Below are 17,776 nucleotides of genomic sequence, written 5' to 3'. Positions count from 1 at the left end.
TCCATAATTGTTCCTGTGTTTAAAAAAGGCGATAAAATGCACTGCAATAATTACCATGGAATTTCTCTACTCTCAACAACGTATAAAATATTATCTAACATTCTTTTAACAAGACTAACCCCATATGCTAATGAAATTATAGGTGATTTTCAATGTGGATTTAAACGTAACAGATCAACTACAGATCAAAATTTTCACATTAGACAGACACTTGAAAACAAGTGGGAACATAATCAAAATGCCCATCAGCTATTCATTGATTTCAAAAAAGCATATGATTCGGTCAAAAGAGATAAATTATATAATATATTAGTCGAGTTTGGAATACCTAAGAAGCTTGTTAGTATGATAAAAGTATGCACCAGTGAAACAGAAAGTAAAATTCGTGTGGGTATTAATGTACCTGACAAATTTACAATTCATGATGGGTTAAAACAAGGAGATGCATTATCACCATTGCTCTTTAATTTTGCCTTAGAATATGCTGTTAAGAAGGTAAAAGAAACTAACGAAGGACTAAAATTAAATGATGTGACTCAGTTGATAGCATATGCATATGATGTAGACTTATTAGGGGATGATATAAATACAGTTAAGAATAATACTAAAATATTTTTCAAAACTGCTAAAGAGATATGTTTGGAAGTTAACAAAGAGAAAACTGAATATGAAGGGCTCGGTGCAATAAGGAGCTTACCCTCACTTCTGTCAAAATTGAGATACACCGTACAGTACGTGCGGCATGAACGTCTGCTGCATTCACCAAGATGTGCTGCTGGTGCTGTGTCACATTCGCGCGCAATCACGTGGTACCCTTCTTCGAAAGGAACTTACGAACGGAAATTTCTGTGCAACAAGGTGTCAAGCCAGAGGAAAATGTCGGATAACGAGGAAGCTCTGCAGAGCACCTCCTCATATATTTGCGATTCTGATGAGGAAAATGGCCCTCTGTGCGGTGACAACAGCTTTGATGACCCAGACTATGTGTGTAGAGTGTCGAGCAACGAAAGCACCGACTCTGAGGTAAGAAAGAAGTTTTTATTTTTGGTAGTTTTTGAAAATGTTGGTTAACACCTTATTGTCTCAGACTTGGGCACGGTGAAAACGGTTGGTAAGTGTGCGTCGTGATGTGCATGTAAATGCGCAAATCAGCTCACTATGCATTCGTCAGGCCTCTTGCAAGTTGGTACAGTAAAATCATGAACTTATTCTGATGACAACTGCTGCTATTGAATATAGGTTAGCACCATATTGCTGAAATGATTAATCACGAAGAAATCGACATGATACACGTACATGGTTCCGTAATAATGACAAATTCTGACAACGTACCATCAAGGACATTGCGATAAATCGTATAGAATAGGAAAGGTGGCCTCGCTGATGGAGCGGTGGTAACATCGTCGCCTTGTAATCAAGGGGTCCCCGGTGCAATTCCCGGCGGAAGCACATAGTGGTTCGGATTCCACTTTAAACTGTTGGTCCAGTCCCGATTAGCCTTACTGTGCATAAAGTAGACTTAAAACAACAAATCAATCAGTCAATCAAGAGGAAAGGTATTGTAGAAATAATGTAAACATAAATAATCAGAATTGTTTTGTCATTTGCAAAAATTATGTGTTTCGGAAATTTCTGTTTGTCGAGTGGATTGGACTGTTATTGCTTCGTGCTAGTTTACATTTTCAAATAAATTTGTTACTCTGATCCATTTCAGAATGACCTTCACATCACAAGGACGACAGAGCAATCTCCTGTGAAACATACTCCAACCAGAAAGAGACGATGCGACCAAGATAACTGGGAGAGAGTGAAACGTAAGAGAAGAAGAAATAAAGGGGAACAGTACACATCCGGGCACACAAAGGATGTTGTTCCAGCCAGGAAGATAGGTGAGCCATGTACTTGTCCAAAGAAATGCTGGAACAAAATTAAGGGGGATGCAGAATTCATTTTTCACACATTCTAGGGCTTGGTTGATTATGCAACACAGAACACATACCTCATGCAAAATATTAGAATTTAGAATACGAAACGTTCCTACACGAAGGGACAATCTTCCAGGAGGTCTTTCACGTTTTCCTATAATTTGAAAATTAATGGTGTAGATATTAGTATGTGCAAGAAGGCTGGAAGTCGATGGAAGGGGTAAGCATCACAACAGTCCAAACGCTTTTACACAAGCCAGTTTGGAATCTCCAAGGAAGTTCATAACATCTATACCGAAATATGTCAGTCACTACAGCCGGAGCCAAAATTCGAACAAGCAGTACCTGGACTGCGATCTCACAATAAATTCACTGTACGAGACAAAGTATGTTCCATGGTGTGCTTCTCAGCAGGAAACGCCCATTAGTTCTGACAGATTCCGAAGGCTGTTTTGTGAGGAATTTTGTATAGGGTTTAAGTTACCTAAGTCAGACACCTGTTCTTTTTGCGACTCGAACAAGATAAAGTTGGATCATGCTAAATCAACAAAATTAACTTTGATTTCTCATTCTTATGTATATTTTTTGTTCACAATATAATGGTCATGCATTGCTGTTTGTTGTTATTCCACAGAACTGACACCGATGATTGTGATGCAATAAGGATCTAACCAACAATGGGAAATAATGAACTGAAAAAAATAATTTAATCATCTTTGCAATAATTGTACCGCATTTGAATGTGTCTATGTAAGCTTGAAACTGCAGACATGCTTTCTTTTGAAATCAACTATACGACAATGCAAACAATATTCAGATTTATGGATTTTTTCAAACTTTCAAATGCTAATATCTCGAAAACAACTTTTTGAGGGTTAGCTCCTTCTTGCACCGAGCCCTTCATATGCTTACAGGCCGAAACCAAGTTGTGACGTTCCTTTCTGGTGTTCGCCACTGGATCACTACGTCACGGTAGCTACCCAATCTCCTTGTGCGGCGGAGTTATGAGACTCTCCTTAATGTTATGCTACAATGAGCATTCTCAGGACGTAACGATTTGAAAAAGAAATAGCTTCTTGCCATTTACAAATTTAATAACACATTTTACCTTTAAGAAATCACTGCAAAATAACAACAATATTCACAAACACAATCACCTTTCAATTAAGCTGCGGCTTTTCCTTTATAACAGTGTTTTTCACAAAATTAACATCATCTCACGCAAATCAACTTACTTCTTTTTTTTCACGCACTGTTGTCAAGGCAACGGAATCAATAAAAGATTAGACAGTTCTACAAATGTTTATAAACCGGAAATGACTTCCGCTTCCGATATTGCGTGTAACAAATATACAGCAAAATTACAAATTTAAATCAACACAAACAACAGTATTGAAACTAACAAATAAATCAAACAGATTTCTGTGAAATTAACAGAAAACAAATAAAATATTACATATGGCCAAAATAAACAAGGCGTATCAAAGTGTTAGGTAATAATCAAAATCTAATTATTGATAACAACTCGTTTGAACCAGTTTCCAAATTCAAATACTTAGGAGTAATATTCTGTGGTAATATTAACAAGTGAAATTTATATTAAATAGGAAATAAAAAGTAGGCTTAATTCAGGAAATGCGTGTTACTTTTCTCTTCATAAACTTTTGTCTTCTCGTTTAATATCTAAGAAACTAAAAGTTAAAATATACAAAACAATAATTTTGCCTGTAGTATTATATGGGTGTGAAACTTGGTCCCTTACATTGAAAGAGAAACATAAATTGAGAGTATTTGAAAATAAGATCCTTAGGAAAATATTTGGACCTAAATGGGATGAGGAGACAGGTGAGTGAAGAAGGTTACATAATTTAGAACTACATAATTTGTATTCACGTCCAGATATTATTAGAATAATTAAATCAAGAAGACTTAGGTGGGCAGGCCATGTGGCACGAATGGGAGAGGAAAGAGGAGTTTACAGTATTCTTGTTGGGAAACCTGATGGTAAGAGACCTGTAGGAAGACCAAGACGAAGATGGAGGGACAAGGTTGAGATAGGCCTAAAGGAAATCGGTAGGGATGGAAAAGAGTATATAGATCTTGCTTGTGTTTTGTCTAACGATTGATTAAATCAAGTACTGAACATTATCGGAAGGAAAGCAATACTCGAAACGTTAAACTGAAATATTAACATTAATCTATTTTCCATCTTTTCCTGTGTTTGACATATTTTTTCTTCTGAAATGTTACGTGAAGGGAAGGGAGGGGGGTTAATCTCTAGAAACATCCATGAACAAATTGAATTAGGGCGAACATTTTTAAAATGGTCCAAAATATGCACTTAACTTCCCCAAACTTACAACCCACCCCCCAAAAAATTTTCCAACACCACCCCAAGAGAAAAATCCTGGATAAACCCCTGGCGTGTCTCTTCGGTGTGAATTCTCCCTTAGACTTTTTCTCGAAAAAGACCTGTTTCTTAAATAGTTGGTTAATGGTCGAAGTGTGTACGTGAGGCGGGGATGCAGGGAGACATTACCCCTCAGTTAAGAAAGTTTTCATAAGACATTCCTTATCTAGGATAATTTGCACAAGCATCCCCCACCTACTGCATTGTCCCCATGTTGACCCACGCAAGCATCATCCCTTCTATCTCCAATTTTTCACTATTTGGAGCATTTCCGAGAAAACAGGACGTGAATGCGTGCAACTGTATCCGATATATAAAATCAAAAATACCTAATTTGTCAAGATGGCAGCCGTTAGCACGCAGATTGGCTACTGGACGGAAAATATCGTAAATGGCATAATAATTAATTCTACAAAGTCTGTTGCTTTTATTAAAAAATTACTCGGTACTTGGCCGCTGGATTATGATAAAAGGACACTTTTTGAGACTATCCTTCATTTGGAGCCACATTTTATGGTATATTTTTCATTAAAAGTACATTAAAACTTGTATCGTTTTAAGCTTATAAACTATGCTACAACTTACATTCCAAACAATATCCTGTCACATAATTTATTAAAAAGTTACAAGGTATAAACTTTAAAAAGTACTAGAAAAATTACATTTATTAAAGATTATTTCTAAAATTATGTCAAAAGCATTGACAATAGCGAAAATCAAACACAGCCTACTGCCTTGTTACCCATCTAATGAGGAACAATACTAAAAAAAGATATTATCTGCCAATCACAGAGGCAGTGGCATACGCAAGGGGGGTTACGGGGTTTAACCCTCCCTTGAGCTTGTGAAATATATTGAAAAATGCTGTGGAAAAAATATTAAATGGCTAATTTATCAAAGTCAAAGATCTGGGACAATACTATTACTATTACTACTACTACTACTACTACTACTACTACTACTAATAATAATAATAATAATAATAATAATAATTTGAATTATTATTTCCATGCAGCCGGAGAAAAGCACAGCATTCCAAACACACGCGTCTTTCAGAGTGAATGCCTTGAAAATAAATCCGAATTCTTGCAAATAGAATATGAGGGCAACTATGATTTAAAACATAAAAAGGTTGTTTTGTATCTCAGTTGCAACAATGTTCAATACACTGGCGTACCCAGGATTTTTTCTTCGGGAGGGGCTGGAATAGTAAATGTGGATAGCACATGGCTTCGTGTTGGAGGGCAGGATGCATAATAAAATATTTCGTATTTTTCGAGCTTTTCAGTCCATTAAAATTGTATTAAAAGACAAAAATGGTAATCGAGACTCACTTGAAAAGAGGTTTTGCATTTACACATTTTGATATTTTAAAGTTATTAACAGATTTTTACTTGAAAATTCTGATTTTCTCAAAATTTTGGTAGGGGCTGTAACACCATCGGCCACCCCTCTACGTACGCCAGTGTTCAATGAACATGCATTTTTTTGTGTGAACAATGAGAATTTACTAAATAAAGTTCTTGTTCGTTGTAAGCGGCTAATGTATAGACAAAGGCTAGGCGGACAAGAATAGTCACCAGTCCGCCTTCCCATTGTTTACCGCAGTACGTTTGAATGTCTTTGAATGTCTCACCTTGTTGACTAGACAATTATTCAAACGACAATAAGCTTAACTATTGTAAAATATTTTGTTGGGAAGAACAGCAAGACCATCCAGATGTGAATTGTGGGGGCCATTTATGCCGGGAAGAAGCCGGAAATATTGCAACCTATTCCGGGAATCGAACCCGGATATCTGGCGTGGTTGTCAGACGCTCAACCGACCAGACCACCGCAGCTCCTTGGAAGAGTTCCATACTTTGATTATTTCAATTTATTTTAATATATTTTCTTGTTTTTATGGATTTTCTTCACCCTTTAAATGTCTCGCCTCTTTGACCAAACAATTATATTTCATAACAAAGAAACAAAAACATTCTCCCAGAATTTGATAAAAATCGAATGACTGAAAGTAATTTTGTTCTATTGCTTTCATAAAAACTATATTTATGTAGATCTCTAAAAGTATAATAAAACAATGGTAATGTGAATCTGGAGAAAGTTTTAGAAAAATCCCCCCCCTTGATAAAATCCTGCGTACGCTACTGCACAGAGATATAAATCAAGAACTGATGGTCTGCGAATCTGAAGATTGGTGGGCAAGGCGACTTTTAGGAATTTGCACTCCTAGTAGAGTTCCAACAACTGGCCAAAATTCAGCTTTCACGAAATTACTGTATTCCCGACATGAAACCTTTATTGACTTATCTACAAGGGCCGGATCAAGAAATTTATCCCAGCAATCTACAAGTTTGTATTGTGAGACGTTGCTTGAAAGGAACATGTATGCATTTCATGATAAACATTTAACCTGTAAATAACAGAAAGGTTTTACTAGAGGTTTAAACTTGTTGGAAGAATACATGCATACAAAGCAGTTCTGTTGTTAAATCATAAAGAGTGACTTGGAAGTGCAAACAGGTGGGTTTTATGGTTAATATTGCTACAGAATATGGAACAAAGAATAAACATCCACAATTCTTTGAATGTTGGTGGATATCTTTACGATCTTGAAGACAATGAAGATTTCCTCTTTTCCAGCGGAAGTGTAAATTCAGTTAACAAGGCTTTTATCTGTACAAAGTGAGAAAGATTCGTGCGTAAGTTGCATTTCATTTTAATAGACGTGCTGCTCAGCCTATTCCACCTACAATACCTGTTGTTTGATTTTGCAAGATTCTTTCAAGCATTATTTGTTGAGTTTAATCAATAAATCTCTTACGGGAGTTGGCTTCTATATTAAGTCCAGTACTTTCAAGTATAGGGCACATTTTATATATTTATTTTACATCTTCATCTGACACTTTCGGCTAATACCGATAATTAAGACGAATCAGTAGCGCAACCACGGGGGGGATTGCACCCCCTAACCTTGGACGAAAGTAATTTCTAGGGAGGGCAAGAGGGGGCAAACATTGACGGCTAAGGGCGCCTCCAGGGGTCACAGAGGGGCAATTGCTTCCTCGAGTTCAAATTTTATGATAATAAAAGAAACATTTCGTAAAATTTTCTTGCTCGCTTCGCTCACAATACCTGCTTTTCTTAGTCTTATCAAGTTCAGAGCCGTTGCTAGGGTGCGCCTGGAGTCAGCCCTGGTAGCCGAACAATCTAAATGATAAAATGTAAAAGACAGAATGCCAATGCGCCCCGTGAAATTATTTGCGCCCTATGAAATCAATATTGTGTTCAGTTGAATCTAATCACCAAATTGGATCAAAAAAATGCCTTGCTCGCTTCGCTCGTAATGTGTGTTTCTTTTCTTTAATGCATTATAAATTACCAGAGAGAGAAGTGAAATCTCTTAATTGGTTTTGTCTTCAATGCATCAACAATTGTTTTGAGGGGAAGGGGCGTACACATTTGAGAGACAATTTATGTAATTTTTGCTGTTGGTTTATTATGAGATGGGTGAATTGATTATGTAATGTATTTAAATAATATATCTTGTAGTACATATATGTATTAAAGAAACTTGGAATCCGTACACAATTTAGTGTTAGCATGTTGCATGTGTATTTTCTATCCTTACGTCGCTCCATGTTGCATTAGTTGTAAAACATATATCGTACATGTAAGTTATACATGATATAGACCCTATGTAAAAAATACTTTCGGAATGCATTTATCAAGCATTTTCTGTCTTTCAAAAATACTGTTTGTGTGCTTGTTTTTCATTATTAAAGTAAAATTGAAGGTGTTGTAATAAAATATTTTAAATCGTTTGTTCCAACACAAACTTCACCGACTTCTACCCTTCTTTTGCGTAATTTACGAGGATAATAACGTCTTTGATGCTACTGCTGCTGCTACTACTACTACTACTACTACTACTACTACTACTACTACTACTACTACTACTACTACTACTACTACTACTAAAAATAATAATAATAATAATAATAATAACGATAATAATAATAATAATAATAATAATAATGCGTCATGCCACCGAAACGGCAATATAATAGGGTGTAAATTGGGGCCTAACTTTGGGGATCAGAACCGGTTTTTCGTCCAATAAAAATAAATGTTACATTTGCATAGTCCTAAAAATGACTCTTTATTACTTTTCTCCACAGGTTCCAGGAAGTTAACAAAAAATCCTTAATTTCAATTTTAATAAACTTTAAAATATGTGCCTCCTCCAGCTAGGTTCATGTATGTAACACAAGTTGTATGATTTATTAACCAATTTTGTTTCACTTTTAAAGTAAATTGTAGTATCTTAAAACGATCATAATTTTAAGCTTTGCGCTGTGACTGCTCATATTGATGCCTTTCCCAAACACATTCTGTGTTCGGGGATATCTGACTTCGCATCAAAACTACATTACCATGAAGATGGAGACCGAACCAGTATCTGAAATAATTAATTGAACATATACTGCTAAAAGTTAGCAGACTAATTAATTGGAAACTTTTGTTTTGTTCCTGGGAATAGTTGTTTGTCCCCCTGGAAAAAAATGTTCGTTTGTCACCCTCGCCCTGGGTAGCCAATATTAAAAATAAAAATGTATAAGTCCCAGGTTCGATACCCGGTAGAGGCACATAGTGGTTACTAGGATCCCACTTTAAACCGTACGTCCAGTCCCGATTAGCCTTACTGTGCATAAAGTGGACTTAAAACGTCAACTTAAACTCGACATCAGCTATCTGGTTGGTAATAGGGTCAGGCAAGAGCACACAAAAGTATTTCGTTCTGAAACATCTTGATCTGAATGCTCCAAAATCTTAACTTAGGGTACAGTTCATACTGACAGTTTCGCACACTGATGATGTTTGAAAGCAAGAAACAATACTTGTCTCGTGAACAAGCTTATAATTGAAAAGCTAATAATGATATTTGTGTTACAATTGCTACAATTATATCAAACGATGGAAGAATAAATTCATCCCTGGCAGGCACTGGCGCACGCAGGATTTTTTTCGGAAGGGGCTGGAATTATAAAGGTGGATAGTGCATTGTTGCTTTCTAGCGAGTGGCATACACAATAAGATATCTCGTATATTTAAAAAGAAAAAGAAAAAAAAAATCCAAAAATGGCAATCAGGGGTCATTTTAAGGCAAGTTTTTGCAGAGTTCTTAACTGCTTTTGGCGTGAAAATGCACATTTTCTAAAAAATTCGGAGAAAGCTGTAACCCCATCAGCCCACTCTGCGTACGCCAGTTCTGGCAGGGATAAAAAATTGTATTTGACGCCAAGCACACTTACGTCTTCTGGTACGGCGAAGCTGTATATATTTTTTACAAATTCTGTCACCACGATGGTTCTCACACTGGTGGCCGGCCCTACATAGAGAGAAATAGGGCCTCCCGATGGTGCAGTGGTAGCGTCGTCGCCTTGTGATCAAGGGGTCCCGGGTTCAATACCCGGTGGACACAAGTGGTTCAGATCCCGCTTTTAACCGTAGGTCCAATCCCGATTAGCCTTACTGTGTATAAAGTGAACTTAAAACACCAAATCAACCATTGAAACAAAACATATAATGGGATGCGTTCAACTTTCAGTAGACCAACGACAGGAAATGTTGATAATAATAATATTAACTATTACTTATTGGTAAACGGGTTACAAATTTAAACACAGTTTGGAAATAATCAATAAAATATTTGCTTTTAAACTATCTCAATATGTATGTGTAATCAATGTGCACTACCTGCATTAACAATAACGTTATTATTTATTATTTTTATTTTATTGGAACCTTTATACGACAGCCATACTTACAGTTGATTAATATTTTCCAGGGCGCCATCCAAATACGTAAATATGAAGCCACAGCAGATACTGAGCTCCAGAGATATCTCCGTGCCTCTTGTAAGATCAATGAGAACCAAGAAGATAGTTTATCGCATAATATTCTTCTTTGGCATTCTGCTCTTTATAATCAAGATAAGTGAAGTGTTGTCTCCGGAACTAGCATTCTGGCTAAGTTCTGGTGCAAGTGAAAAGCGACCAGTTACAATGTCAACAGAACCTGAAATAAATCTTCTTGGTTCATGTCCTAATCACGGAATGGTCACTGTCGAAGACAGGGGGAGGCTGGGAAATAAGATATGGGAGTATGCATCCGTTTGGGCGGTGGCCAAGATCTTACGTTTGGAGCCCTACGTGCCAGATAGCATGCACAAGACGCTGAGTAAAGTGTTCAGGCATCTAAGCATACCCAGCATAGAAAGCATAAAACATTGTACTACGGAGCTCGAACGACTGCACACGCCCGTGTTACATGGTGGTTTATCAAGGAACATAAATAGCAAGTACATCCTGCTGAATAGGTACTCTCTTCTTTTCCACGAAGTCATGAACTTTTCAAAGCAATTAAAGACTGAGTTCGTTTACCGACAAAAATTCATTGATGCGGCCAACGAGAAATTTCGTTACGTGAAGTCAGTGTTCACGGACCTTAGGAAGACAGACGCTGATTTGACGTTCGTTGGCGTTCACGTTCGGAGAACAGATTATTTGCCACGCATTCGGAAGTTGAAACTCTATGTCGCCCTGAAAGAGTTCTACATGCAGGCGATGAACTGGTTTCGTTCAAAGTTTCCAAACGTTGTCTTTTTGGTTACAAGCGACGACATGGGCTGGTGTGAGGAGAACCTCAAAAGTGGTGATGTATTCTTTGCAAGCGCTGAAGGACCTGAGAGTCCCGTGTATGATCTATCTCTACTCTCCCTTTGCAATCACTCCATATTTGATTACGGGACGTTCGGGTTGTGGGCTGCGGTTATGACTGGTGGAAGCACAATTACGTTCGATTCTGGATCAGGGTATTATATTCTGAAATGGGCCGTTCAGTTTCTACCTGATTGGCACCTAATGAGCAACATCAAGTATACCTCAGACAATCATTAAGATTTTAATGACCTAAAAATCACCAAGATATGCAAATTTAAAATGTTCTTATGACCTAAAATTTTAAAAAAATATGCCGTTACAACTGAACTGAACATGAATATTTAGCACATGCTGAGATATTTTTCATACTATTTTTAGTTTACTTTATGAGCCCTGAGTTGCAATGTATTTTAATACTTTCTATAAATTTTCAAACAAAAATGATTGCCTATTGTCAGCCAGCAAAGCCATGTAATGAGAAAAGCTTATTTCTACTTCGGCTAACACAAGAGCAGCACATTTAAAGTAAACAATGTCATTCGGTTCAAGTTCTTTAGTATCGAGAGAACATTTTTCTCCCAATAAATGTTTTGCAATAGAGCACAATGTATGATGTCCTTTGTTTTTGTTCTTGTTTTTTTCTTTCAAAAACATTTCCTCATTTTCGTTGACACTTGTCCCACTTCACCACAAGCACCATGAAAATTATTCACAGTTTTATTCATAACTTTTATCTGGTCCACTAGTGGTACTCCTGATTGTTCCAAAGCAGCTAAAACAGCAAGAATAAATCAAAATTCTTTTCACCATTTTTGAGGAAATAATCTTGGACTTATAATCGTTAAAAAATTCAATGAACATGGGGGTAAGAACGAATCCACTTCGAAAATGGCTGTGTTTTCCTTGAAAAGGCGAAAATATGCTGAATGTGACCGAAAATCGATAAAAAATATGCTCTATGACATAGAAATGGCCATGTATATATGCCTACATATGCCCTTAAAAAGCACCTTAATTTAATTAGTTCGTTCATAATATGAATTTCTATATATTTAGGGAACACATCACCCTTACCAAAATTGACATGGGAAGACGAACGGGCATCAAAAGCCTAAAGTAAAAACCAAGCTTAACTCGAGCACACCGACCCGATCAATGCAGCGACAATCAAAATTCCTCTGGGTAGACAGAATGCAGCTTGCAACTACCAGGTCGCTCTTCCTGATCGAAAGAGGGAAGTAGTGGCACGTTAGCTTGCACGCTCAACAGAAACACGGCACGTGGCGAGTCGAATAAGTATCCCGGACTTTTGGGAAACATGAGGGGAGTATGCAAACGTTATCGTGGTCGCGCGGTCGACGCGCGCCACCGTTCAGGTGCTGACAGATATAAGTTGACAAGTGTAAAAACAAGACGCTGCAATCCATTGTTTGCGCACCTCACATCACATTTCCCCACTCCATTGTCTGTGGCGACGTTCGTTCGCAGGGTTGCAACCTGGAGGGAGCGGAATTGTCTGAGAATTTTCAAATAAATTTGAATGTGAAAGGCATGAATTAGTATCCCGTCACCTACGCTACCTATTGATTACGCTAAATTCTAAGTACATTTTGATATTTTCCCTTTAAACCTTAAATGAATTAAGTTGTATTAGGGATATTTCTTACCAGCATAAGAAATGTATGAAATAAAACGATAGAAAAATGAAAAATATATAAACGATAGAACTGAGCTCACCTTCTAAATGTTTTCCTGTTCTCCTTCTTCAGTTTCACTCTCCCACTCATCCGAGTCTGTGTCTAACGATGAATCTGTGTCCGTGTCTGAATCGGCTTCACCAAGTCTAATTCAGTTCATCTACACGCTCGTCCATAAGTCCATCTCTTTCAAAGTAAGAATCTTGCAGCCAAGAGTAAAGAGCATGAACATTTCAATGCTTTAGAAAAGAACACAGGCAAGCGTGTTATCAGATTGCTTTCTCGTAGTGATTGTTGTACGATAAACAAACGAACCACCACCCCACTCGGTTAAAAAAAAAAAAAAAAAAATACTGGCCACTGTTCGATGTCGCATTCAGAAAATGAAGTCATTCGCCCTGTAGTTTCTCTTCGGTATAAACCTTAACGCACGTGCGTAATACTACAGTTTACGATCGGCGCACGGCACGCATTTTCAAAGGCCGGATTAAATAAAATGAACCACAGATATAATAGGAGCCTGCATGCACCGTCACGCTAAACAGTGAAAATTGTTTGTCATATTTGTTTTAGCTTAATTTTGCTGAATTGGCACCACTGGTACACTCAACGCCAGACCAGTGAGTAGAAGAGTGGTGGGGAGGATGACTTAATAGGAAGTGCTCCGCAGCGATCTGCGCATATCGGGACTTAACTTGTCAGGCTATAACACCCGCTGTCCGGGGTGACTGCCTCGCTCGTGCCGTGGTCGTCACCAGAGTACGAGACGCCCAGTGTTGCCAGGTCTACTGATTTCGCAGGAGATTTCCTGATTTTCAGCACGGTCTACTGATCTCCTGACAAGTTTCATGAAAATGTGGAAATCTCCTGATTTTTTGCTTCCTTAAATATTTATAATGACCAATTATTTTTAAAAAATGGAAAGTTTATTTAAAATTTACATATTCAGCTGATGGAATGCAAAGATCCATGAATATTCTGCAGAGAGAGAGAGAGAGAGGTAGGTGGTGGAGGAGGGTTATACCATAGAAAATGGTTATACCAGGCTTGATGACATTGGGAAAGTCGCGCGGTTTCTTGAGCCCATTGTGCATTGGGAACTCCAACACGGGTGTCCCATCTGGTGCGGTTTTTGTCAAAGGGGAGGTAACTGAAAACTGGTTACAACTAAATACCAATGTTGCCACCCACACATAGGAACAAGTTTTCCGTTTTATGGTAGTGTTTATTGCAACTCTGATAAAAAGGGAGTCCACATAACGAATGCAGCTAAAGGTTATGGTTACAAAAGCTCTTAGTAAAATGTTGATTTATTGATTTGGTTTATTTTACTTCGTATTTCTGCCACTTTTGGCTAATCGCGAAGACGAGGATGAATGATATGATGAAATTGATAAAGAGACAACCGTGCCCAGGCCGAGATTGGTCTCACTGCAGAACATGGGCTGCTTTTTTCCTCTAAATAGACAAACAAAATTTATATCCCCTGAAAGTACGTACCTTCTACTTCCATTTTCCGGTGTTCCTTTTACGATTACTATTATATTATTGCGCGTAAAAAATGTTTTTCCTGCTACTAAAAGCAATGCATTTCTCCATTTGTTCGCGTCCATATTGTTTACGCACTCAAGTGTTGTGCGATAAGTGAGACCCTTCGTTTCGTGGCATTCGAGTTGATTTGTCGCTCCGGATTCCACCCACAGACGCACAGTTTCTTTCATTATTTCAGACGAGGAATGCTTACAAGGTTAGGTTAGGCCTGTTAGGTTGGGTTCCAATAGCATAAATACAATGAAAAATGTTTTTCCTGCTACTAAAAGCAATGCATTTCTCCATTCGTTCGTGTCCATATTGTTTACGCACAGTTTCTTTCATTATTTCTTCGAGGAATGCCTACAAGGTAAGGTTAGGCCTGTTAGGTTAGGTTTCATTAGCATAATTACAATGACTAATTATTATTTAGGCTAAGTGAACTAAACCTAGCTACCTAACAACATAGGCATTTTTTACTTTCACTAGATTTGTGCAGGAATATGCCTTTTCCTTCGTTGCTAAGATTTCAATACCGCCCAACCTGGACACGTTTTTCTGTTTTTTTTAAAGAATTTTTTTTTCCGCACCTTAAAACTTACTTTCCCCGATTACTAACTACAAAACGTTACCAAAAAATTATGAATCGCGTTCCTCCTAAGCAGCCCATATTCTGCAGTCTTACCCCGAGATTCGATTCCGACACGGCCGGACCCTGGGGTCGAGTGGTTAGCACATCGCGCTGCGACGCCAAGGGTTCCAGGTTCGAATCCCGCTCGGGCTTGATTGTTTGTGAATGTCCATTCATCAATTTCATCATTTCATCACTCATCCCCATCGAATTTGCCAAGAAGCACAAAACGCAAAGTAAAATAAACTAAATCAATCGATCCCGAGACGGATTCCCTGATGTCATAGCGCTGTGCTAACTACTCAGCCACGGAGGTCGGCTTAGTAAACTGCTGTTGCAGACTTATGCCTATGCTTGTACGTCGCAGTCTCTTAACTTAGAAATAATGGTTCATGTTTTTATTTAAGCCATTTCTGAGCGTAACTGCTACTACAATTGGTCTTATGTACGTTTATACTCGATCAATACTGTGGCGGTAGAAATTCTCTTTCCCGATTTTAGATCAGATAATCCTCGAATGCAAAAGGCGATTTAATTAACATTTAGATTGTCTGGAGTGACTGGGAAAAAAGTTGAATAAAAAACCTGCGACTTGTCTGATACTGGTTCCCGGGTTCGAATCCCGGACTGGGCATGGGTGCTCTTTGTGAGTGTCCCTTCATCAATTTCACATCTTTATGATTAGACAAATGTGGCAGATGCGAAGTAAAATAAACCAAATCAATCAATCAATCTGTGTAATACTGGTTGGTTACATTCCTTGATTGAAAGTAAAATTTTAATTGAAGGATATTTCGGGGGTTCAGGCATGATAGCCCTTCTCCATTACCATTAATGCGAGTATGCTTTGAATGTGTTGTTAAAAAAAAAACTGTGGGCGTTCTTACATCCTCTAACTTTGTCTAATTTTAAATAAAATCAAGCTAAGGTGTTATCAGGTAGAGTAATTCAAAAATATATCCCCGAATGCGTAATGGCTGAAGCTCTAGTCTTAGTTAACACAAAATTCACGAAATGTTTCCATAAACTTTTAAACGCCAAGTACATAAATCCATGCACAGTCACAACCATTTATTTTAGAATATTTCTGAGAGATGAACAGAAAATCGAGGTCGGATTTTTTCCAGTACTGTCACTTGCACCCCCTCTGTTTTGGCACTCGATCATCGCCACTGGTTGGGGGAAACTGTATCTTTACCTTAGGTGAATTAAGGGGGTGGGGTTATCGTACCACTTGAAGTACAAATTCATAATAAAATTTGTATTAACATAACAGTATTATCTTTTGACATCTAAAATTAATAATTAACGTTCAATAATGATAGTGGGAAGCTTTTCCCACTCAACCCCCCCCCCAGAACGTTGATAATACGCTATTATTAGTTCTTCTGATTTTTTAAGCAGATCTCCTGATTTTTCAGGGGACGATCTCCCGATTTTTGAAAATATGACCTGGCAACGCTGGAGACGCCAGAGCGGTCGCTGACCGATTAGGTGAGTGTGCATTGCTCGTCCGCCTTCCTTCCTCTTCACCGAGTCAAGGAGTGCTATCCGCAACCCGTAAAACCCAGTTGAACATAGTTTTACTGCTACAGCCCCAAGTGACACCCCTCGTACCTCGTTAAAACCATTGTCACATTACAATATATATACCACAGGAAATATTTCGTAAACAATAATTAATATTGAAAAACTGCTTTCGCAGTGAGAGGGTCTGATGAAACTAATGTACACAATACGTTCAACTACGTAAGGAGGTACGATTTTCAACACAAAGTTAGTTTTTTATGGAAACCCCATTTTAGTTTCAGCTTATTTGAAAGTACGGAAAAAATCATTGAGAATGGCGTTTGTTACATTAAAATATGTCAAGTGGTTCTCAGGTAATTGTAACGTGTAAGAAGGTGCATCCCCACTATGCATGTCGGCAGAGCCGAGCTCAAATACCGTCGTACGTACATACAGCCCGCACGCTTGTGCTTCATTTTTCCTACACTCGCCATAGATAAGTATCATCTCGGCCTTTTCAGAGTTTGAAAATACTATTTTCTTAGCAACAGTTCTGACGTACGTACAAAGGTCTGGTTAATCAATGTAGTACATAAACGTTTTCCTTAATGTACTCCCACAAGATAAAGTCACAGGGATACAAATCCGGTGACCGTGGAGGCCAGCTGAAAAGTGCCAAGTCTTTAGCTGCTTGACGACCAATCCAACGGTTAGGAAGAGTTCCATTAAGAAAATCTCGGACTTGCCAGTGAGGGAATACAGTGGACTTAAAATACCAACTCAATCAATCACTCTGACTGAAGTAGTAGGATCGTGAAGACAAACAGCGCTGTACGAGTGATTTAGCGGCAATTGATTGAAACTAGACGACGTTCTCTTCCGCTAGGGAGCGCCATGCTGTTCAGTGATCAGTAGTTTCGACAGCATACTGGTTTGAAATACAAAAATTCTTTTTGAACCACCCTGTATTAGAATGAGCCCAAAATTGCAAGATAAATGCTGGCTCCTGAGTTTAGATTTTTTAAATTTCGTTTAATTTACTTCTGTTTTCTGCCACTTTTATCTAATTGCAAAAGTGAGGATGGGACACCCAAGCCCAGGCCGGGGTTCGGACCCCGAACCCCTGGAATCGTAACTCGCTGTGATAACCACTCCGCCTTGGAGGTCTATGCCGGCTCGGTACTATGCCTACTCACCACCAGGTTCGGTTCCTGACCAGGGCATAGCTGTTCTTTCGTTAAGCAATATACTGGAGGTCCATTTATTGAATGGAGAGGCAAGCTTAAAAGTATGGTAACTTGTAAATTCAAAATGACTTCCCTGGACAGTTAATACTAGTTTCATGAGGC

General features: G+C 38.2%; 1 protein-coding gene across 1 annotated transcript; it reads left to right on the top strand.

The window, feature by feature from the left end:
- Positions 1 to 6,980: 6,980 nt before the first annotated feature.
- On the top strand, positions 6,981 to 11,666 carry LOC145991384 (galactoside alpha-(1,2)-fucosyltransferase 2-like). Its single transcript, XM_083127376.1, has 2 exons — positions 6,981 to 7,037; positions 10,187 to 11,666. Exon 2 carries the CDS (start codon positions 10,209 to 10,211, stop codon positions 11,295 to 11,297), a length of 1,089 nt encoding a protein of 362 aa, XP_082983502.1. The 5' UTR covers positions 6,981 to 7,037; positions 10,187 to 10,208; the 3' UTR covers positions 11,298 to 11,666.
- Positions 11,667 to 17,776: the final 6,110 nt, after the last annotated feature.

Source organism: Lepisma saccharinum, chromosome 8, assembly GCF_977018435.1.
Source record: "Lepisma saccharinum chromosome 8, izLepSacc3.1, whole genome shotgun sequence".
Classification (NCBI taxonomy): Eukaryota; Metazoa; Arthropoda; class Insecta; order Zygentoma; family Lepismatidae; genus Lepisma; species Lepisma saccharinum.
This window is presented reverse-complemented; position numbering and strand designations above follow the sequence as displayed.